A 19,199-nucleotide genomic window follows, 5' to 3' on the forward strand; every position below is an offset into this window, starting at 1 on the left:
CCAATTGGGACGTCAAGTCTGTCAACAATACTTCGACTCTGCACCATTTCCTGCATCGTCGTATGGCCTGACGCACGGCAACTCGCAGCACCGTGTGGAATGCATTCCTCAGCGTTGGCTTGGTCAATAGCATACTTTATGCACTGCCCTTGGTGAGGTTGCTTTTTCCAAAACAGTAGCATGGCTTTTGGTAAGTCTTTTCCTTGCAATCACTTCCACGCCGTCTCTCCCGCGTATTGCCAGCAATACATTGCATCCCCGTCATTCGTCTCCTTGCTTCTACAATGGACCTCATCACACAAAAGTCTCACACGCCATCTCTGCCATCGTTTACGCTTCAATCATCATCCCGCGAGCTCCCTTCAGATGGCGGGGCGTCACCAGAGGATCAAGAACCACTTCGAATCTTCGTTTTCGACACGCAACGGACCAGTGCGCAGCTTTTCAGTCGGCATCTGCTCTCCCATCTGCGCTTCGGTAGTATTTCGAACCCTTATGCTCTGGCAGCAACACTGGGACCCGACCGCGTACAGCCGAAGCTTCAGAATAACGAGCTGGCGAAGAAGGCGTGGGATGACCAGATTGCCGCAGCACCCACTCGCATCACCTCACTCACTTACAATATTGCCACCGAGAGGCTCCTCCGCGAGGCCGACAAGCTCGAACACGAGGGCAAGATCCTTTTCGTGCGAGAGCAATCACCGCTGATCATGAGACCCGACGTCGTCCTCTCCGCCATCCACAGCCATGAGCCCGGGTTCTCCAGACTCACCAACCCGACATGCTTGCCCGATGCATTCCTTGCTCTCGTTACCCCAATCATCTTCATCCGGCATCCAGCAAAGGTGATTCCCGCTTGGCTGCGCGAGGCAAACAGCGTCGGCCCATTCTACAATATCGACGACGACGATCTGACGTTCTGGACGAGTGCGCGCTGGTCGCGCATGATCTTTGACTATCTGCGCCCCGTGGCACCGGCGAAACGACCTGCTTCTAGAAGACGGCGCGCGGACTCGGTGCTTTCCACACACCAAGATCTTCCGCTCATAGCCAGCTGGCCGATCGTCATTGACGATGCGGACGTAGTGAACAACACTCATGCCATCCTCCTCATGCTCTGCCGCCTGCTCGATCTCGACACGGCGGACATGGAGGAGACGTGGGGTTTCGGGCAGAAGTTCCAGCGTGCGTGTGAGTCGGTGGCGAAGACCATTACTGAGAATCTCTTGAAAGCGTTTACGGATCGCGTGCGCCCCGAGCCAAATCGAAGCAGCGTGAGTTCTCCTTATCCCTTGCGTGGAAGCGCGAACAGTGTGACTTAAAACCCACCACAGCAGAAACACCGCCGGACAACGTCTCAGGCCTCAGAAGAGCTCATCGACCTCGACGCAGAGCAAGCGGAGTGGAAACGGGAGTTTGGTGACGAAACAGCACAAGCACTTCGACGGAAAGTGGAGGATGAGCTGCCGCACTACCATTACCTCAGAAACTTCAAGCTGCGCGCATTGCCCTCCGCCGCGGACAACGTTACCTTCAAAGAAGACGTGTTTGGCTCGTCCTCGGCGCCAATCCCGCTCGCCAAGATGCGTTCGGCTTCAATGTGGGGTCACGAAGACGAGATATGGTCATCTGGCGTGCAGATGAAGCCAATCTTCCGGTCTGCTTCGTTGGGACATATTGCTTTTGGGAGCGGGGGAGGGGCATGAATGAATGAACGGTATGAGCCACGAGGTCGAACGATGCACACCATGCCCGGGCTCAGCGTTTCATATTGAGCAATTGAACACACGCTAGCTGGAAAAATACAACAACCTAGTAAGCCTTCTCCCGTCTCTCCCATCTTACCACGGCAGGCTGCAAAGGTCGACTGAACAAACTCGAGTAATCCGTCCCGACCACTTCTCCCTCCTTGCCGGGAATATTGAGGAATTTAAAGTCCCGAATCAACGTCGCCAAGATGGTCTGCAACTGCACGTAAGCAAACTGCTCGCCGATGCACCGATGTCTCCCGGCTCCAAAGGGAAGGTAAGGTGATGCGGCGCCCTTGGACACGAGACCATAGCCATAATCTTCCTTCTCCTCGAGCACGCCCTCTTTGAGATGTTTGGGCGCGAGATGGGTGAACTTCTCCGACGCCGGCTCATCCCATCGATGCGGTTCCCACACCAGCGGCTCGGGAAAGTGTTCTGATGTGCGGGCGGTGACTCCAGGAGATGCGAGGAGGGTATGGGTGGTGGGAATGATATAAGGGGTGCCCTCGACTGCCATGGGCTGCTTGACTTTGCGCATGATCGAGTGAATGGGCGTGTGGATGCGGAGAGTCTCTTTGACGACCTGGCTATGCAAGGGGAGTCGCGGAAGATCATCGTAGGTGAGGGGTTTGATCGTGCCATCCTCGTTGACCCCAAGAACATCCTTTTGCTCCTGAATCAATTCATCCTGAATATGCGGCTTGGAGGCGAGACGCAGGAAGATCCAAGTGATTGTGGCAGAAGAGCTGTGTTGGCCGGCCATGAGCATGGCAATCATCATGTGGGCGACCTCGCGATCCGGGACGGGCGTGCCGTTCTTGTACGTGCAATTCATCAAGTTCCAGATCATGTCCTCTTCGCGACCTTCCGATTTCAAGTCGCCATCTTTCCTTCGCTGTTCAATAATGGCCATGTACGTCTCCGCCATCTTTTTCTGCGCGCGGTCACGCTTGCGATTTTGGGGCAGCGGGGCCCAGGGAAGCATAAAGTTAATCGGAGCAAAGCCTTGGTCAAGATCGTGATAGAGGTCGGCAAAGGTGGAATCGAAGGTCTTGCGCACCTCCTTGCCCTGGAGGGAACGCGAGGCGGTATAGATGGTGAGCTCGGCGAGGATACCGGGCAGGTTGACGGTGCCGGAGTCGGAAGCGAATTTCTTGTGTGGGTTGTCCTTGGAGAAGTAGTCCTTGACCTCGCCTACGATCAGTCCCACGTATGATTGGAAGGCAGAAGTCGTCAAGCCGAACTTGACAAACTTCTTCTGCTCCATCAGCTTCGCATTGGGGCAGTCGTAGACGACGTCTTTCCCAAACACGGGAGTGGTGAGCGGGCCGTACACCTCTTCCGCGTTGACATCCTTCAGTTTTCCGTTTAGGATGAAGTCATTGCCTTTGGTGCCCAGGCACACGGTGGTCTTCTTCCCGAGCAGAATAAACGTGAAGACATCCCCGTACTTCTCCCTGCACGCGAAGAAGAAGCGGTATGGGTCAATGCCGTAGGTGATGGTGCTGCCGAAGAAGGGGACCCAGTGGAAGACGACGGGCGGCTCGTGGGGATTGCGGAAGAGGAGCTGGCTGAGGACGTTGAGGAGGATGGAGAGGGTAACGAAGAGGGCAAAGCCCGCCGCGGCCACCTTCCATGTACTCGCTCCCGCGACCCAGACGGAGACGGGGTGGGCAATCTCGTTGAGGACGCCCATGACGCGCGAGAGGTGTGTGTTGTGCGCGCAAAGGCGGTAGGCGAAGGGGAGTTAGAGGGGTGTCGAGGTGGATGTTAATGAGAGTGGCGCATTGTGTTGTCCCAGAATTTTATGAAATCATCAAAAAAGGATCGTCCCATACCTTAATGTTTATGTCATCATCCCGGAACTTTTTCAGGTTGAGAAGCCGGCGCCGGCCACACGCCTGCAGGAACAAAGCTTAACTTTCGAGACACGTGACGCGCTGGAACTGCCTCGTAGACCGTACTCAGCCAGACCGCGTTACTTGTCATCCGTCAACTATGGCGATCCAACCTCTTCCTCCAGCAGCGGACTCGTTGACATGGACCCCACCATTGACCCGGCGGTTGAGCATTATCGAGATGTTCACATAAAGAAGCTGTGATTGCTGGCCACAACAAACTATCAAGCCCAGCTCGTCGTGATCAAGCAAAACTAAGAAATTCGTGTCATACTGTGCATGGTAGATCTTTGACAATACTTCCGCCAAGTCTATTCCCAAACACCGTCTTCAATGCCAGCTCCATGTCCCCGCCTAAAGCTTGACCTGGAATTTCGGATGCGTTCGAATCCGCTCGCCGTAGTAGTAGAAGACGAACGGAATGGGCACCATGGCCAGCGAGACAAAGGCGATCAAGCTGTTGCCCCAGCCAAGTCCCAGGGCGTCATACATCTGCAGGGCAAAAAGCGGAAACACGGCACCGAAGATGGAGCGCAGGACGGTGTTCGCAGCGAGCGCGGAGGCGGCATAGCGCGTGTAGGCGTCGATGAGATAGGTGTTGATACACATGAAGCCCGCCAGCAAGCCGACGCCGACGAGCAGCGTGCCAAAGAGCGGAACGGCCCATTGGATGTGATATTGCGCAGTCCAGCCGTAGATGAAGAGACCGACGGGGATGAACGGAGCTCCGTACATCAGAAGCGGCAGGCGGTATTCGGGCTTGGGGGTTCCGCCATTGTGCTTGGCGGCCAGTCTCTTCATGATCGGGTCCGACTGAGTGCCCAAGATGGCGAGACCAAGAAGCATGCCGACCCCCAGAGCGATATAGACCAAGCCGACGATGCTCTCAGAGAAGTGGTAAGCGCCTTCGAACACAAAGGTGAAGGTCGTGAAAAGCAGATACAGGATGCCGTAGATGATGGCCAGGTACAGGCTCATGAGGGCGCAGATCGGCGATAGGAACATGAGCTTCGCCGGTCGCACCAACGATCGAATCCACAGTTGTTTGGGCGTGATTCCCAGGTCCAATTTAGACACCAGGTCCTCGTTGCCAGTCTCCTTCCTCAATCGCTTGGTCTTCCGTTCGAGCAGGACCGGGGCGTAGGTTTCGCGCGCCACCAAAAAGCAGCCGATCGTGGCCGCACCGATGGCAATGGCAAGTACCCAAAAGATCCATCGCCAGCCTTTCGCATTCGACAAGAACCCGCCACAGACCGGCCCGATAACCGGTCCGAGCAAGGGTCCCATCGCCCAAACGGACATTGCGGAGCCTCGCTTTTCTGCTTTCATGATGTCTGCAATGGTGCCACCGCCCAGGGTGATCGGAGCGACGCCGAAAGATCCGGCGAGGAAACGAAAGCCAATGAGCTGCCCGATGTTCTGCGACAAGGCGCAGGCGATCGTGAAGGCGAGGTAACACACGTTGCAGACGTTGTAAATTACTACTCTTCCATACATCTCGCTCAAGGGAGCGAGAACCAATGGGCCGAATGCGAAGCCAAGGATATCTGTACAGAGTTAATCTCGGGTAACATGGCCGCGTCTGGAGTGAAACGTACAGACGGAGACGACAAAGGTCTCCAGAGCTTGGCTGGAGGTTGGAGTCAGCAACGTACATAGACTCCTTTGCGGGGAATAGCGGAACCGACCTTGTTACGTGAAAGTCTTTGACCAGCTGAGGCACACCCGGGGCAAACATGGAGGAGGCCAACGGCGTGAGCAGGGTAAGGACGGAAAGCACGGCGATGTTGCTCCACTTCTTCTTGTCGGACCAGTTCATAGGGTTTTGGGGATCATCTGGCGAGTCCCAGTCTACGACATTGGGGTCGGCTGGGTCGGGGGCGTGGCCCTGGTCGGAGATGGCTTCCACGGGCGCCGATTTCTCCATATCGCGATCGATGTCGAGGGGCGAGCCAGCATCGGAGGCATTGGAGGACGCCAACGCAGCGTCGTCCTTTTCGTTGTCGATGGCTTTGCTGTTGCCCGATCCGTGTGATCGAAGCTCTGACTCGGCAGCGGCCATGGTGTCGGCGTGTGCTATCGCGGGGTCCTGTCAGTATGGCGCTCGTAGCACAGACAACTCGCGATGGCAGCGTGAGATCAGCTCCCACGCAGAGCGTGCACCAATGCGGCATGGCATTGTCGTGGGGGGTGTCGCCATGCCCCGCTCCGCCGTGAGGGACTCACCTTTGATGGAAGTGCGGCGAATACCAAGCTTTGCGGGGAAGACGCGCCGGTCTTTGCACGTGGCAGGCACCCACGGCTGACTTCCAATGAGGAGAAGGAGGGGGTGAAGGTGATGGTGGGATGAGGCAAAAGGAACAATGAGAATCGAAATGGAAAGTGCTCGGTTTCACCACTTAGTAAGTTAAACGAACGTTCCCATGTGGCGTGCAGAGCTCGGGGCGGCATAACTCGCCCGTCGTGCTCGAGACCCTTATCTCCGGGAATGATTATTCGGATGCCCTGACGATGTCCGTCCCGGTCGAAGCTTTGTGCAGAAAAGCTTGCCCAGGTCGGCCTAGCACCAAATGCACAAAACCAAACAATGGCTTGAATGGGTAAAGGTACCCTTTCAGGTACTTTTAGGAGACGACCCACGTGCTGATGTTGTTGCCGGAGTCACGACTTCACAGGACGTGCGCCTTGTACAATCTTTCACGAGACGGCACAGCCACAGAGTACGAGAGAATCATTGAAGCAGGCAGACATGTTATGTAACCCATCAATCAACACCTCAAGCTCTTCTCCATCCTACGACGACCCTTTCGACAACGCGCCGTAGTCCCAGTCCTCCTTGATCAAATCCGCCGCCTTTTCCGCGACGGCATACACCGACGACACAATGTTTCCAGAAACCTAGGGCGATGATCAGTATTGCTATACGCGAGCATTGACGTTTCACTATCCTCACATGGTTGGGGAAGACAGAGGCATCGGCCACCCGGAGATTCTGCACTCCCTTCACCCGCAGTCTACTGTCAACCGCGTCGCCCACTGTAGACTTGGTTAGCGACTGCTGATGGCGTCTTCAGCCAAGATATATGCCGATACGTACTCGCCACGGATCCGCACAGGTGGTACTCCGACATGCAGAACTCCTGAACCCACTTCTTCCTCTGCTCTTCATTCGACAGGTCCACCTCGGGGCCCGGCGCCACACGATGAGACACTTTGCCATCCAAATGAGCCGACTTGGACACTTCATCCAGCATCTGTTTGTCAGACAGCAAATTAGCGTTCCTTCACCAATCTTGGAACATTCCCATTGACCTACTTTGAGGCCCTTTGCGAGCACCGCCACGTCCGCGGGATGTTTCAAGTACGCCGGGTCCACGATAGGATGCTGCGTCGGATCACTCGACTTGATGTGAACAGTACCTCTGCTCAAGGGGTATTGCAGGCACAGTGCAGCAGTCACTTGCATCTTCTCTCGGTCTGGCGGTGGGGGTGGGAAGATCTTGGACTGATCCTGGATGCCTTCCTCGTAGCCTGGACATTTCCGTCAGGGCCAACTCTCCATGCATTACGTGGGGGGCACCTACCTGCGCCAAGAGGCACGAAAACGATCTGCAAGTTGGCGCTCTTCGAATCCTTCAGCGCGTCGATGGTGAGCTTGTACTGCTCCTGCTGAAACGGAGTGAGATTGGGAATGCTGTCTTCAACCGACTTGATAATGTCGGCCTGCTCGGCTTCGGAGGCGAACAGCTATCGAATGTCAGTCTGCTGCAACAAATCTCCATGAAAGAGGCTACCTTGTAGGGGAAGAATCCCTGGGTGCTGGCAATGTGCGTCAGTGGCCCGGTTTGTTTTTCCATCAGCTCTTGCTGAGCTGCGGCCATGACCTCGGGTTGGTGGACAACCTCGAAGCTGGGATTCCCAGTGGCAAGGGCCCAGCTCACCGCCTTTGATGTAGTCAGCAGAGGATCTGAGCGAGGATCAGAACTGGGGAGCTGGCTTACCGTCAAAGAATGGTCCTGGAAGTTGGCACCGACAGCCTTGTTCTCAACCTTGCATTCCACTCCAGCCGCGCTCAACACCGCCGGGTCTCCAATCCCGCTCAACTCCAAGATCTGGGGACTTTGGATCGCGCCGCCGGAGATGATGACCTCGCGGCCAGCCTTGACGGTATGGGTTTTGCCTTCGTGGACGAAGTTGACGCCCGTCGCTTTGTTGCCGTCGAGCTGAACAGATGACACGAGAGCCTCGCACAACACATGTAAATTGGGACGCTCAGCGTTGGCCGCGAAGTAGCCCCGAGCAGCGTAGCTACGTTTGCCTGCGTTGGGGCCAGTTCTGCACACTGTTGATTTTCATATCAGCCAAATCTTCCTCTGGTGTTTTGGGTCTACGATGGACTTACCTAGACCCAAGGTATTGTAGAAGCCTTCAGACACGAAAAAGTCAGCCTCAGCCCTTCACCGATATCAATGGAATTGACGCACCGATGTGATCACCACTCCAGGGATCGTTTGGCTTTTTGTCGCAGCCAGTCACTTCATCACAGGCCTTGATGAAGTCGTGCTCGATGGGCAGGAAGGAGTGATTGAACGAGGTGCGGCAGGGGCCAGAGGTCCCGTGGAACTCTCCCACAAACGGCGTGGTGGCACGATCGACAACCTCGTCCGGAATGGGCTCCAACGTCTGGTGCTTTCGCATGTATTGGCTCATCTTTTCGGCATTCCAGCCCTTGTCTTTCGCTAGCACAGCCCAGTCGTCATAGTCCTGATTCGATCCACGGACATCTAGGTTGGGTCAGCGACGTCGTGTTTTGGCGGGATGGCGAGATCTTACACATCATGTCTAGGGCGGGTCCCGAACGGTAAGCAGTCTGTCCGGTCACGACGGCATTCTAAGACATACAGTTGATGCCCGAGCTTCCTCCCAGCATCTTGCCTCGCACGACATGGTGCTTCTTGTTTTGGTTATGCTTCTACACTGATCATCAGCAACTCCGCAGGGGCTCAGAAATGTTCCAGACAATACCTGTGGTTCGGTCATGAAGGCCCAATCGTATTCGGGGTTGTTGAACATTTGGAAGAATGCACCAGGGGTGTCCACCAACTGTGCATGAAATGTCAGTGTCTTCCACTCTGAGCTGTTAGGGCACACAAGCAGCGCACCATGTCGCCCAGGCGATTCTTGCCAGCTTCCAGCACGCCCACGGTCACATCCGGATTCTCTGTCAAACGGGCTGCGACGACCAAGCCAGCCGTGCCTTTGTTTGTAGGGTCAGCAGGCCGTATGGCTGCGAGACTGCATGGCTGAAAACGTACCACCGCCGACAATCACGTAGTCATACTTGTGCTGAAGGAAGTCCCCGGCGTTGTGCGCGAGAGCTGGTAGATGAGGGGCGCCGTTGGCGCCGTTTACACCGTTCGTGGCCATGCTGACTTATTGCCTTGTCTTGCGTCTCAATGGAGGTGGGTTGGAGATGAGATTGAGATGTCGACAAGAAAGGAGGGGCCTGAGACTCTTATGCAGCAAGATTTCGTACAGTATTCGCGCGCGGGATATATGCGAAGTGGACGCTAGCTGCCATCTCACCACATCCTTGTAGTGTATCCACCAGGGTGCCCGTGACCTTGATGTTTTGGGCAAGGCGAGTAAGCGGTGCGGGGTGGGCTGAGGTGGGTCTGGGGAAGAAGCGTCGCTTGAGGTCGTTGAGTGAGGGGCCGCCATTCGTGCGGGGAATCTCTGCACATGCGATGCATGCTCTATCACAGTCGGTCTAGGCTGCTGCTCGGCCGCGGCACGCCTGATCACGCATTTCAAAGACGAGTTCCCCGTGATGTCGCGAAGGTCTCTATTGGGGTATTTGCAAAATCGCTGCTTTGTTCTAGACGGACAACGCGGCGAGCACACGTCCTCCGGCACCGTGCTGAACAAGGATCGCCACACGCAGGCCCTCGCCGCTGTCAGGAATCGCATAACGTTGCGTTCCGCCCACCCAGGCGTCAAGTCGAGCAACCTTGCGCACTACATTTTGATGCCGTAGCGTCGCCCCACGGTTCTCCCCGCGCGTTACGGCCACGTTGTGCACGCTTGGGTCGTAGAAGACGGCGAGCACCTCTCCACGGCTGCCATCGGGGCCCGCGACCACCACTTCATTTCTCTCCAGCCTCATACTCACTTGCTGGCCTCCTGCCTCTTTGGCTCGTATGCCTTGGTCGATGAGTTGGTTCACGCGTCCGGACCCCTCCGCCTCCCGGCGCCCATTTACGATGACTTGAGGGGTGTACACACGGTTGGATTGCCAGCGATTGGCGTAGGCCCGTTGTCGCTCATCGAAGGCTTTGTCTCCGAAGACATCCTTCCATCCAATATAATCCCAGTAGGTCACGTCGTAAGTCAGCACGAGCACGTCTGGTCGTTGCGGGATGATGTCCAGGAGCGCATCATTCGTTGGCGGGCATGAGTTGCATCCTTGGGATTGGAAGAGCTCGACAATGTTGACGGGACCGGACGGATGCGATGGCTGTTTGTGAGATTCCACGGCTGCTTGCGTTGTAAAGGCCAGGGCCTGCGAAGAGGGGCGAGAGTGGTGTCGAGGGTCAAGCATGTGGAGGATCTTAGACATTGCGGCACGCTGTGGTCGTGTGGTTCGTTAGGGTGTAGAAGAACGTGGTGTGTGTGTATGAAAGAAGAAATGGCCGACGAGGCGGGTATATAAAGACTGGCGCTTCAGACATATACAATACCTGCTTTGGAAACTGCTTTACAGTATTAATAAATACCGGCACCTCTTTGTAGACGACTGTGCGTGTTTTGGAATCACTGCAGCCGGCGCTGATGAAAGCTAGGCAGCTTATCAGTCATGCTGACCGTCGAACCCAGTACATTTGTCGGATTGTTTCCCTCAACTGTCAAACCACCACCGTCGATGGCCCGAGGTCGCATGTTGTATGCCTAGTCCGTAAGTTGCGTGGCGTAGTTAAGAGCTGCAGTTGACGTGCTGTACTCCACGAGCGGACGCGAGATGAGGATTGGCTTCTGTGCGGCCCCACATGTGGGGCACTTCCGAGAGCAAGGGTAGAGCGCTTTGGAGAATTTCACAGCGCGAGCTTGAGACTTCTTCTCTCCGTACGCTACAACCAGTGAAAATGTCCACCTTTTTCACACTGCCGGCGTCGCAAAGGAAGCGCAAACGCCCCGCACCGTCGGCCTCGGCGCCCTCAAAATCTGCAGGGTGGAGGAAGAGTACGCGCGACGATGAATCCATCTCGGGCTCTGATGCCTCCGATGATGATGCACCACCGCCGGCGGTAGACGATGAGAGTTTGTCAGAGGAGGATGAGGCGCAGTTTGAAGACGAGGATCCCGCCGCAAAGCGTGTGCGGCTTGCCGAGCAATACCTCGCCAACACACAGAAGGAGGTGCTCGAGGATGTCGGCTTCGATGCCGCGGACGTCGACCAAGAGAATTTGCGACACCGGATGGGCGAGCGGCTGAAGGAAGACACGGCGGAGGGCAAAGGCAGGCTGTACAGGCGAATCGCTGATGGACTGGACTGGCGGGCTGCCCAACACACGGTTTGCAGGCGCCACGGCATGCAAAAGAGTCTGACGGGCATCGCGGTGCATGGTCAGCACATCTTTGCCGTGAGCAAGGACTTGCAGCTTGTGAAACTTGAGCTACCCAGCCTGGACAACACTCACGCAAAGGGAAGACCAAGTCGGCAGCCGACAGTCGTTGCTCGCACCCGTGGCCACGCAAAGGGTGAGATTGCAGAGCATCACAGCAAGGCAATCCTATGCGTCGCGGTGTCTCCGGACGGGAAATTTGTCGCTACTGGTGGCGCCGACAAGAAGCTCATCGTGTGGGACGGGGAATCGCTGAAGTGTCTGAAGGTCTTCCCACAGCATCGGGATGCTATCACCGCTTTGGCATTTCGCAGAAACACGAATCAGCTGTACAGCGCGAGCAAAGATCGCACAGTCAAAACCTGGTCCCTTAACGAACTGGCTTACGTTGAAACGTTGTTCGGGCACCAGGATGAGATCCTTGACGTTGATGCCCTGGCCCAGGAGACATGCATCACTGTCGGCGCGCGCGATCGGACGGCAAGGTTATGGAAGGTGGCAGAAGAGTCGCAACTCGTCTTTCGCGGTGGAAATGCCTCTGGAACAACAAAGGCGCTGGAACAATTGAAAAGGTCGTACGCCAATGGGAACGACAAGGCCGACGCGCGGTACCATGAAGGGTCTATCGATCGGATTGCAATGATCGACGAGGAGACCTTCGTAACGGGCTCGGACAATGGATCGCTCTCGCTCTGGAACACTCACAAAAAGAAGGCCACATTCGTTCTCCCTCTCGCTCACGGCGTGGATCCTCCGCTGCCGCTGGCTGAAGCGAGCGCTGAGCAGGAGCCGGACGAGTCGCTGGATGAAGAAAGTCGAGGTGGCCAACAGCCTCGATGGATCACCGCACTCAAAGCGATTCCGTTCAGCGACGTTCTTGTCAGTGGGAGTTGGGACGGCTACGTTCGCGCGTGGAAAATCTCCTCGGATAAACGGCGCATCGAACCGCTGGGGGCTGTGGGTGTGCAGGTCGAAGATCTGGGCGCATTATTGGACAGCGAGGGCGTGGAGTCGAGTACGCTTGCAGATGGCGCATTGCAGGCCATGAAAGACGGGGTTGAGAGACAAGGTCAAGTCCGCGGGATCATCAACGACCTCGCCGTCCTTGATCTCGGCGAGCGCGGTAAGGACGGGGTGTTGATTGCAGCAGCGATTGGCCAGGAGCACAGACTCGGTCGATGGCGCGAGATGCTTGACGGTCGCAATTGCGTCGCCATCTTCAGAGTGCCGTCGCATGTGGCTACGAATGGCTCGCACAACACGGATGTCGAGATGTCGAATGGGACACGCGAGAATCGCGATGATTTTGAAGGGGTCGAATAGAATTAATTAGCTGCACTTCTGTTGAGAACCCATTCGCGATGTCTCGAAATGAGAGATTGCACATAATCCTTGTCCTCGGCACTAGACAACATTTGCAAGCCGAACCATTGGACGAGGCTGCACGGAAGCGTGATTATCTAATCTGTCTCGCCGAGCCTGGCGTCCATCTTCAATGGTTGACAGATCACAATCTATCACGACTACATTGTAATTAATTGCTGGGAGATAAGTCCAGACCATGTTCAGTTGGATGTGGTCCACAAGGATTTGTCTCCAGCTCGGACACGGCAGCAACCTTAGACATAGCGGTCGCTGCTCGTTTGCGAACCAATGCCGGTGGTGGCCACCGTGGAGTCAATTGCTCCTACATCCGAGCATGGCATTTATGGAAAACACAACGCCAGTATGATGGAGCTGCTTGTTGTTGCTTTGCTCTTGAACGCGTCTAGTCTGCAGAGCAGATATTGCTCGGTATCATCGAAAAGTAGGCGTGATCGACAACGGGACTCGCAGTCTCGACGGATCACATTGAGTGCTGTTGAAGCGTGGAGAATACCAGCTCTCCTCGACTGGTCAGGCAATGGTACTCTTGCCCCCACACCAGGGAAGCGAGCTCCGAAATACATCAATGGAATGCCGCTGGCGATGAGAAACACCGATCCCATCCCACTCGAACGCAGCACTCGTGTTGAGTGTAGAAGATTTCATCGGAACCACAAACAGATGCTCGCTGCGTAGTGTTCCGCCTCCACTCAGCTCGCTTCCTTAGATGTGCTCAGTGGACCATGATGTCGACCGATGACCTCCTTTCATGCGCATGTGGGTCTTCCTGGCTCGAACGACAAGCCTTACGCAATCCCACGCATTGCAACCGTCGAGCTCGCTCCAACTACGGAGATGCAGTTGATGCCGATCGCATCGTCAGCGTCTCGAGACGAGATGCATGAAATCACAACAGGAGCTCTTAGCGAATCTTGAGTCGCGAATCTGCGTGCATCCCCACGTCGGAGCCACTGTTCAGGCTCAACACTTTCGGGTCTGTACAATTCATTGTACATATAAGTAGCGATTCTGGACACCTGCTGGGCTCTACATTGACCCAAATCTTCAAGTTACTACTTCACGTCTCAGGGTAGGCAATACGTCCAGTCTCAGCTCGTTTGCAAATCACTAACAAAGATTCCATGCCACAGTCACTGTACATCAACGAGACGCATCTTGAACGACCCGCAACATGGCGCTTTTCGCTAAAGACGACGACGGATTCTGCTACCACATCGGAGGCATGGAGACTAGAGACGACTGGTGGGCTTACAGCAGCAGGGACGACAAGACCACCGCCCCGAGACGAGGCAACAGGCGCTGGTGGACTTTGGATGATGGCACTGACCGTGTCGCCTGCCAGCAAGGGGATTGGTGCGTGTTCAAACCGATGAGCGAGGCGGGCAATTGGGAATTTGCCATGGAGTACGACGAGGACACCAGGAACCGCGGCTACTACTACCTGTCCCTAGGTGGTAACTGGCTGTGCGTGGATGGATCGGGAGCGCTGAACTTCAAGGGGTCCGGAAGCTACGTCTTGACTCAAATGTAGTCGCAGATGCAATTGATAGATTTTGCCTACCACACTCACTACACCTTACCGATCTTGCCAAACACGTCCGACACGGGGAACTCATGATCGCCCCTGGGCTTGAACCCATCCAGCCCCTCGAAGAACTGAAATCTGAACAGCGGGCTGGGATCGTTGAAGCGCGCCTTTTTGTCCATGGTGGCAATCTTCTCCATGTCCTCGGCATCCAGCTCAAAGTCGGCCTCCAAGTTCGCCACGATCTGCCAGTCAACGACACTCTTCGACAGCACGGAGCGGCCGTTGTTGATGCCCCAGGCATAGGCGACTTGATGGGGCGATTTGTTGTGTTTCTTTGCTACTTCGATCAAGACCGGATCCTCGGTAGGCGGCGGCAGGCTGAACGCTTCCGGTCGAGACCACACCTGCTCTTGGTAGTAAGGGTTGCTATTACCCAGAGGACTGTACGCAGTGTTGTGGATGCCTTGTTCCTTGTGCCATTTGATGAAATCTGCTTGCTGAAGCCAAGCTAGAGAAATCGCTAGGAGTTAACTTGTATCCGTGCTGCTTCCGACGATCATCACTCACGATGTAATTCAATCTGGTGGATGGCCGGGACCTGCACGCTTTGGATCAGTCATACACACGATTATCTCGATCAGGGAGACCAACCACTTCACCCTTGTCGATGATGTTCTGCACTTGCTCCTTGGTGAAATTGGACAGTCCGATAGCTTTGACTTTGCCGGTCTTCAGCACCTTCTCCAACGCTAGCCAAGTGTCGAGATAGTGCGTATCGCCCATTGCCATGAGGCCGTTCTCATCTTCCGGGAACACATTGTCGCCACTGGCCGGCCTTGAGTTAGCAATGCGAAAATGCACATTCATGGTGGCTTGGGGCGACCGACCGGGCAAAGGCGCACGGGAAGTGCAACATCAGGATGTCGAGATAGTCGGTTTGGAGTTTCTCCAAAGACGCGTCGAGGGAGGGCTCGACATCGTCGGGGTGGTGCGATGTCATCCAAAGCTTGGTCGAGAGGAATAGCTCCTCTCGCGGAATGCCGGCCTTTTTGATTGCATTTCCCGTCGACAGCTCAGTGTCATATCTGGTGGCTAATCAGCGATGTCCTGGGAAGAAATTTACGGGCGATGCGTTATACATCTGAGCTGTATCGACATGGCGGAATCCAAGCTTCAGCGCTCGGACTACGGCTTCTTCTTGATGGTCGGGGTCCTGGATGACAAGTTAGCACAACCTCTCTGTGTGCTACAGGATCGGGCCATACTTGGAAGGTTCCGAAGCCCAAAGCGGGACTACACGATGAGTTAGAGATACGTGACGTGCTGAGACAAGAAGGAGCAGGGAATATACATGGACGCTCCGTTGTTGAGTGTGAATTTCGTATGTCGGGAAGCATGACGTCGACTGCCGGCATTGATCCTGCTGCTGGATCTGACAAGAGAATGGGACACAGCCCGAGAGAGGCGTTGGGAGAACATGATGGAGAAGTATTGATCTTGCAAAGGGTAAGGTGAGGAAGAAATTGGGCCGTGATATGAGGCCAAAAACAAAATATATCGTGCTCGCCACGCCGAGAAGGACGTCGGCGGGGCTTTTCCAATGGATTCCTCCCGATTGCGGAATGGGATTGGGGGATCATCAGGCTGAACTTTGTCGCTCGCCTGACCTGCTTCGGACGGCCCGGAAAGGAAGGATAGCCGTCGTAATTGTTTGGCACAGAGGATGGTGACTCGGCGTCGAGAGCAGGCTGTGACTCCAGTCCGCTGCCGCCTAAGAGATGGCTTTTCATCACGACGATACCTGAGCTGTCCTCGAACATGCCATACCATAGCAACCTCTTATTAGTCCCATCATACAGTATACCGGAACCACCGCCTCATTGACCAAACCCCAACTTCCATGGCGCTAGACACACTCCCTGCCGAACTTCTCGAGTGCATCGCTGAATGGATTCCACCTGATCTTCCCGCACTCTTGGATCTGCGAATCACCTGCTCAAAGATTTGCCGGAGCACACACAAGGTCTTCGTCTCGCGCTACTTCACCGACCGCACCTTCATGCTAGCCGACCCGGCAAGCATGGAGACTCTTCTGTGCATCTCCCAACGGTCTGACCTGAGACGAAGTATGCACACCTTGCGCTTTTCGTTCGCCACGATGCGCGAGGCCGAAGACTGGGTTGCAGGTGCCCTCTACCACCTGGATGAGACCGCCCTCAACCCGGTCGACGCCACACAGTTGAAAGAATTGCACTGGAACGGGGGCATGCACAAGCGCCTCGTCAAGGCCGAAGCCCGCTTTCGCCGTTCCGCGGACGACGTGCGAGTCCTACACAAAGTTCTCACCAACTTCCACCGAAGCGGCCATATTCCCACAATCGTCGCTGGAGGTCGAGATTTCTGCACTGATGATTACCAGCGGCGAGCCTCGGGCTATATGCACCGTCTCAGGCGGTTCGCCAAGCCTGTTCAACACTACGAGGCTGCCCTGATCGGTGTCGACCACCACGACCCGACGAGATTCCACATGCTCTACCAAGCCATTCGCGAGACGGAATATCCTGTGCAACAGTTGCAGTTGGGGAGCGAGGTCTTTGGTCTTCCCCTGTGCGTCTTTGAACCTTTTTCTAGAACGGGTGGGGTAAGCACATTCTCGCGACTGAAAGCTCTGCGTCTTGCCATTGCCCCTACCAATCGCGCGGTAGCTGTGCGCCAGTGGCTTGGCCCACGGATACAGCCCGCCCTGAGGCACTTTATCGCTTTCCTGGCCGAAGCTGCAAACCTGGAGCTTCTGGCATTGTCCCGTTCGGAATGCAACCTCGAACTTGACGGGAGCGAATCCATCTTCCGCGCGTTGGCCCGCGCAATCATGGACGGACGAGTATCCTCACTACCACAAGCTGCACAGTCAACACCAATCCTCCAGCAGCTTCAGCATTTCGAACTAGAGGGCTTCGCGTTTGAGTGGAGGGACTTGGTGAAAATCGTCAAGGCGAGGAGGGCAACCCTCAGAAGACTGACGGTCGAGAATGTGCAAGTCCGCCACGGGAGCGTGGAAGGTAGAGTGCCGCGCCCTGCGGATGCTGTGCTGTCGCTTCAGGAGGCCTTTGGTGATGGGGTCTTGGATCTAGTGGGAGACATATTTTGTGAGAAGGTGGAAAAGGACGGACTGTTTGACTAGCAATGCGAGCCGCACCGCGATTCATCTATCCGCAATAGATGCTTGTCGCTTCGCTTCTATTGTCAATATCGGACTTTCCTGCCCTTTTCTCCATTCGACATGCGATGTTGTACTTCGACGCCTTGCTCGCGTGCCCATGCGATGGCATCGATGCCGATTTCGCTGCAGTTGTTCACTGCCAAGTGCTGCAGATTTTGCTGCTTGATTGCATGTCGAACGCTGACCCCAGTAATCTTCGTCTCCGAAAGGTCAAGTGAGAGCAGTCGAGGCATGGCGTTGATGATCTTGACGGCATCTTCGTCGCGGCAATCAATCAGCCCTGGTAGATGTAGATGTTGGAGGTTCGCAAGATGGGGATGTGCCAAGAGCCCATCGAAGTGCATGCTGTGGAACTCGGCACCGCGAACCGCGAGTTTGCGCAGGTGTCGAATTCCGTCCGTGGTGTGATCGAGAAATCTTAGGGCGCCCCTGAGGCCCATGTGCCCTATCTCCAAGTTCAATTCTTCCAGCTCGGACATTGGGAATGTGGGCGGCGGCAGCGGCGCGGGCCAGGAGGTCGAGGCGATCCCAGTGGCCGCCAGCCGCAAGCTCTGCAGCGTCGCAGGTAACCGGAGGTCTCTAAGGGATATCGTTGGCAAAGATATGTCCAGATAAGTGAGGTTCGTGCACGCATCGAGAGCAATTCTGCCCGTGTGGACGCTCCGGCCGCTCTCCCTGCCATGGACCGTCAATGACCGCAAGTTGGGCAGTCGCTCGTGGACCTCGCTACGGAAAAAGTGCTGGAGATGCTGACAGGAGTCAAACGTCATTTTTAAGGTCTGTAGGGACTCAAGGGTGTCCGTCATCTTGGCCAACGGTAGGATCTCATTGAGATGACATTCGAGGGACTCGAGGTGGGCGGCCAGGGGGTGGAGCAGATGCTGGATTTCATCGGCGGGAAACGCCATTTTGGACGCGAGGCTCAGCGATGTCAAACGTTTTGCCGGCGTCAGCAATTTTGTGAGATTATCGCCCAGCAGGCCGTTCTCCAAAAGACTAAGAGTGGTGAGGGGGGTGTGCAAGACAAGCGCACGCAGAGCCTTGTCGAAATCCCAGAGATTGTGCAGAGTGGCCGTTGTCAGCTTATCCCGGCCGATGTTGATCGCACGGCTGATGAAGGCGCTTCGGACCTTTCTCCTGGCTTGCGACAGATCAAGATGGCGCCAAAGATCCGGACACGACCTTATGAACAGGCACCACGGCTTCGAGACGAGACAAGCGGCCATGTTTTGCTTGAAGGAGAGCTGTTTCAGGATGATCTCGGCAATCTCACGCGGAAAAACCGACATTGGATCCAGACTTCGTGGCGGTGAGAGCTTGTCCAACAATTCTTTGTGCGTATTCCGCAATATCTACAGCAACCAGTAAGCTCTATGGGGCATTTGGCTGGACCTGAAGCTGACATACCTCGTAGCCTTGCCCGACATGCTTCACCGAACGCAATCCATGCGAATAAATCTCCAGCGCCACCGGCTCTTTGGCCATTTTGACCAAGATCCTTCCGGCGCGCAAGTAGCCCGTGGGATCTTCGCGGTGAGTCTGGATGGCTGTCTTGGCGTCTTTGAGGGCGTTCGGAAGATCGCCTAGCTTCTCAAGGCAGGCAGAACGGTTGTCGAGCAGCTGCACGGAAGCTGCACGTCCAATGGCACGATCGAAATGCGCCAGTGCTTGCTTATAATCTCCTCGTTTGTAGCACGCGCGACCTTGCGCTTGGAGATCGTTCATTTTGTCCGCATGTGGTCATGTTTGAGTGAGGTTGAAGTGAGTGCAAGTCGCGTATATTGGGAAGCCGCG

At 55.5% G+C, this 19,199-nt stretch overlaps 10 protein-coding genes across 10 annotated transcripts; 4 read left to right on the forward strand and 6 right to left on the reverse strand.

Annotated features, from left to right (window-relative positions):
- Nucleotides 1–284: 284 nt before the first annotated feature.
- Nucleotides 285–1,706, forward strand: BDY17DRAFT_312559 (uncharacterized protein; the record flags this gene model as incomplete). Its single annotated transcript, XM_033735636.1, has 3 exons — nucleotides 285–1,191; nucleotides 1,234–1,274; nucleotides 1,335–1,706. The coding sequence occupies 3 exons, from the start codon at nucleotides 285–287 to the stop codon at nucleotides 1,704–1,706; spliced, it is 1,320 nt and encodes a 439-aa protein (XP_033587291.1).
- BDY17DRAFT_198926 (eburicol 14 alpha-demethylase) lies at nucleotides 1,568–3,549 on the reverse strand. The gene has a single exon (XM_033730078.1). It carries the CDS (start codon nucleotides 3,445–3,447, stop codon nucleotides 1,813–1,815), a length of 1,635 nt encoding a protein of 544 aa, XP_033587292.1. The 5' UTR covers nucleotides 3,448–3,549; the 3' UTR covers nucleotides 1,568–1,812.
- A 454-nt stretch (nucleotides 3,550–4,003) lies between these two features.
- Nucleotides 4,004–5,711, reverse strand: BDY17DRAFT_255695 (major facilitator superfamily transporter; the record flags this gene model as incomplete). Its single annotated transcript, XM_033731548.1, has 3 exons — nucleotides 4,004–5,196; nucleotides 5,248–5,279; nucleotides 5,338–5,711. The coding sequence occupies 3 exons, from the start codon at nucleotides 5,709–5,711 to the stop codon at nucleotides 4,004–4,006; spliced, it is 1,599 nt and encodes a 532-aa protein (XP_033587293.1).
- A 285-nt stretch (nucleotides 5,712–5,996) lies between these two features.
- Nucleotides 5,997–9,238, reverse strand: BDY17DRAFT_302291 (uncharacterized protein). The gene is made up of 14 exons (XM_033734378.1): nucleotides 8,965–9,238; nucleotides 8,812–8,906; nucleotides 8,675–8,752; nucleotides 8,552–8,621; nucleotides 8,483–8,491; nucleotides 8,134–8,433; nucleotides 8,052–8,075; nucleotides 7,651–7,991; nucleotides 7,444–7,593; nucleotides 7,234–7,396; nucleotides 6,966–7,180; nucleotides 6,747–6,903; nucleotides 6,603–6,685; nucleotides 5,997–6,547 (listed from the first exon to the last, which is right to left on the reverse strand). Exons 1-14 carry the CDS (start codon nucleotides 9,074–9,076, stop codon nucleotides 6,443–6,445), a joined length of 1,902 nt encoding a protein of 633 aa, XP_033587294.1. The 5' UTR covers nucleotides 9,077–9,238; the 3' UTR covers nucleotides 5,997–6,442.
- A 185-nt stretch (nucleotides 9,239–9,423) lies between these two features.
- On the reverse strand, nucleotides 9,424–10,741 carry BDY17DRAFT_302293 (uncharacterized protein). Its single transcript, XM_033734379.1, has one exon. The coding sequence runs from the start codon at nucleotides 10,266–10,268 to the stop codon at nucleotides 9,528–9,530; it is 741 nt and encodes a 246-aa protein (XP_033587295.1). The 5' UTR covers nucleotides 10,269–10,741; the 3' UTR covers nucleotides 9,424–9,527.
- Nucleotides 10,742–10,776: 35 nt separating this feature from the next.
- On the forward strand, nucleotides 10,777–12,726 carry BDY17DRAFT_302294 (WD40-repeat-containing domain protein). The gene has a single exon (XM_033734380.1). It carries the CDS (start codon nucleotides 10,792–10,794, stop codon nucleotides 12,592–12,594), a length of 1,803 nt encoding a protein of 600 aa, XP_033587296.1. The 5' UTR covers nucleotides 10,777–10,791; the 3' UTR covers nucleotides 12,595–12,726.
- A 749-nt stretch (nucleotides 12,727–13,475) lies between these two features.
- On the forward strand, nucleotides 13,476–14,211 carry BDY17DRAFT_348256 (uncharacterized protein). The gene is made up of 2 exons (XM_033738141.1): nucleotides 13,476–13,726; nucleotides 13,788–14,211. The coding sequence occupies exon 2, from the start codon at nucleotides 13,829–13,831 to the stop codon at nucleotides 14,186–14,188; it is 360 nt and encodes a 119-aa protein (XP_033587297.1). The 5' UTR covers nucleotides 13,476–13,726; nucleotides 13,788–13,828; the 3' UTR covers nucleotides 14,189–14,211.
- BDY17DRAFT_302296 (alcohol dehydrogenase) lies at nucleotides 14,212–15,787 on the reverse strand. The gene is made up of 7 exons (XM_033734381.1): nucleotides 15,537–15,787; nucleotides 15,451–15,478; nucleotides 15,325–15,398; nucleotides 15,073–15,270; nucleotides 14,837–15,011; nucleotides 14,753–14,783; nucleotides 14,212–14,693 (listed from the first exon to the last, which is right to left on the reverse strand). The coding sequence occupies exons 1-7, from the start codon at nucleotides 15,662–15,664 to the stop codon at nucleotides 14,227–14,229; spliced, it is 1,101 nt and encodes a 366-aa protein (XP_033587298.1). The 5' UTR covers nucleotides 15,665–15,787; the 3' UTR covers nucleotides 14,212–14,226.
- A 298-nt stretch (nucleotides 15,788–16,085) lies between these two features.
- Nucleotides 16,086–17,366, forward strand: BDY17DRAFT_326608 (uncharacterized protein; the record flags this gene model as incomplete). The annotated part of the gene is made up of 1 exon (XM_033737542.1): nucleotides 16,086–17,366. The coding sequence occupies one exon, from the start codon at nucleotides 16,086–16,088 to the stop codon at nucleotides 17,364–17,366; it is 1,281 nt and encodes a 426-aa protein (XP_033587299.1).
- A 31-nt stretch (nucleotides 17,367–17,397) lies between these two features.
- Nucleotides 17,398–19,173, reverse strand: BDY17DRAFT_199122 (uncharacterized protein). The gene is made up of 2 exons (XM_033730079.1): nucleotides 18,813–19,173; nucleotides 17,398–18,757 (listed from the first exon to the last, which is right to left on the reverse strand). The coding sequence occupies exons 1-2, from the start codon at nucleotides 19,128–19,130 to the stop codon at nucleotides 17,429–17,431; spliced, it is 1,647 nt and encodes a 548-aa protein (XP_033587300.1). The 5' UTR covers nucleotides 19,131–19,173; the 3' UTR covers nucleotides 17,398–17,428.
- Nucleotides 19,174–19,199: the final 26 nt, after the last annotated feature.

Source organism: Neohortaea acidophila (genome assembly GCF_010093505.1).
Source record: "Neohortaea acidophila strain CBS 113389 unplaced genomic scaffold BDY17scaffold_9, whole genome shotgun sequence".
Classification (NCBI taxonomy): domain Eukaryota; kingdom Fungi; phylum Ascomycota; class Dothideomycetes; order Mycosphaerellales; family Teratosphaeriaceae; genus Neohortaea; species Neohortaea acidophila.

Coding starts and splice junctions, on each gene's coding strand:
- BDY17DRAFT_198926 (XM_033730078.1), bottom strand. CDS start 3,447: ATGGGCGTCCTCAACGAGATTGCCCACCCCGTCTCCGTCTGGGTCGCG.
- BDY17DRAFT_302291 (XM_033734378.1), bottom strand. CDS start 9,076: ATGGCCACGAACGGTGTAAACGGCGCCAACGGCGCCCCTCATCTACCA. Junction 8,907..8,964: donor CTACGTGATTGTCGGCGGTG/GTACGTTTTCAG, acceptor CTACAAACAAAG/GCACGGCTGGCTTGGTCGTC. Junction 8,753..8,811: donor AGAATCGCCTGGGCGACATG/GTGCGCTGCTTG, acceptor TTTCATGCACAG/TTGGTGGACACCCCTGGTGC.
- BDY17DRAFT_302293 (XM_033734379.1), bottom strand. CDS start 10,268: ATGTCTAAGATCCTCCACATGCTTGACCCTCGACACCACTCTCGCCCC.
- BDY17DRAFT_302294 (XM_033734380.1), top strand. CDS start 10,792: ATGTCCACCTTTTTCACACTGCCGGCGTCGCAAAGGAAGCGCAAACGC.
- BDY17DRAFT_348256 (XM_033738141.1), top strand. CDS start 13,829: ATGGCGCTTTTCGCTAAAGACGACGACGGATTCTGCTACCACATCGGA.
- BDY17DRAFT_302296 (XM_033734381.1), bottom strand. CDS start 15,664: ATGTTCTCCCAACGCCTCTCTCGGGCTGTGTCCCATTCTCTTGTCAGA. Junction 15,271..15,324: donor CATGTCGATACAGCTCAGAT/GTATAACGCATC, acceptor ATTAGCCACCAG/ATATGACACTGAGCTGTCGA. Junction 15,012..15,072: donor TTCCCGTGCGCCTTTGCCCG/GTCGGTCGCCCC, acceptor AAGGCCGGCCAG/TGGCGACAATGTGTTCCCGG.
- BDY17DRAFT_199122 (XM_033730079.1), bottom strand. CDS start 19,130: ATGAACGATCTCCAAGCGCAAGGTCGCGCGTGCTACAAACGAGGAGAT. Junction 18,758..18,812: donor ATGTCGGGCAAGGCTACGAG/GTATGTCAGCTT, acceptor TGGTTGCTGTAG/ATATTGCGGAATACGCACAA.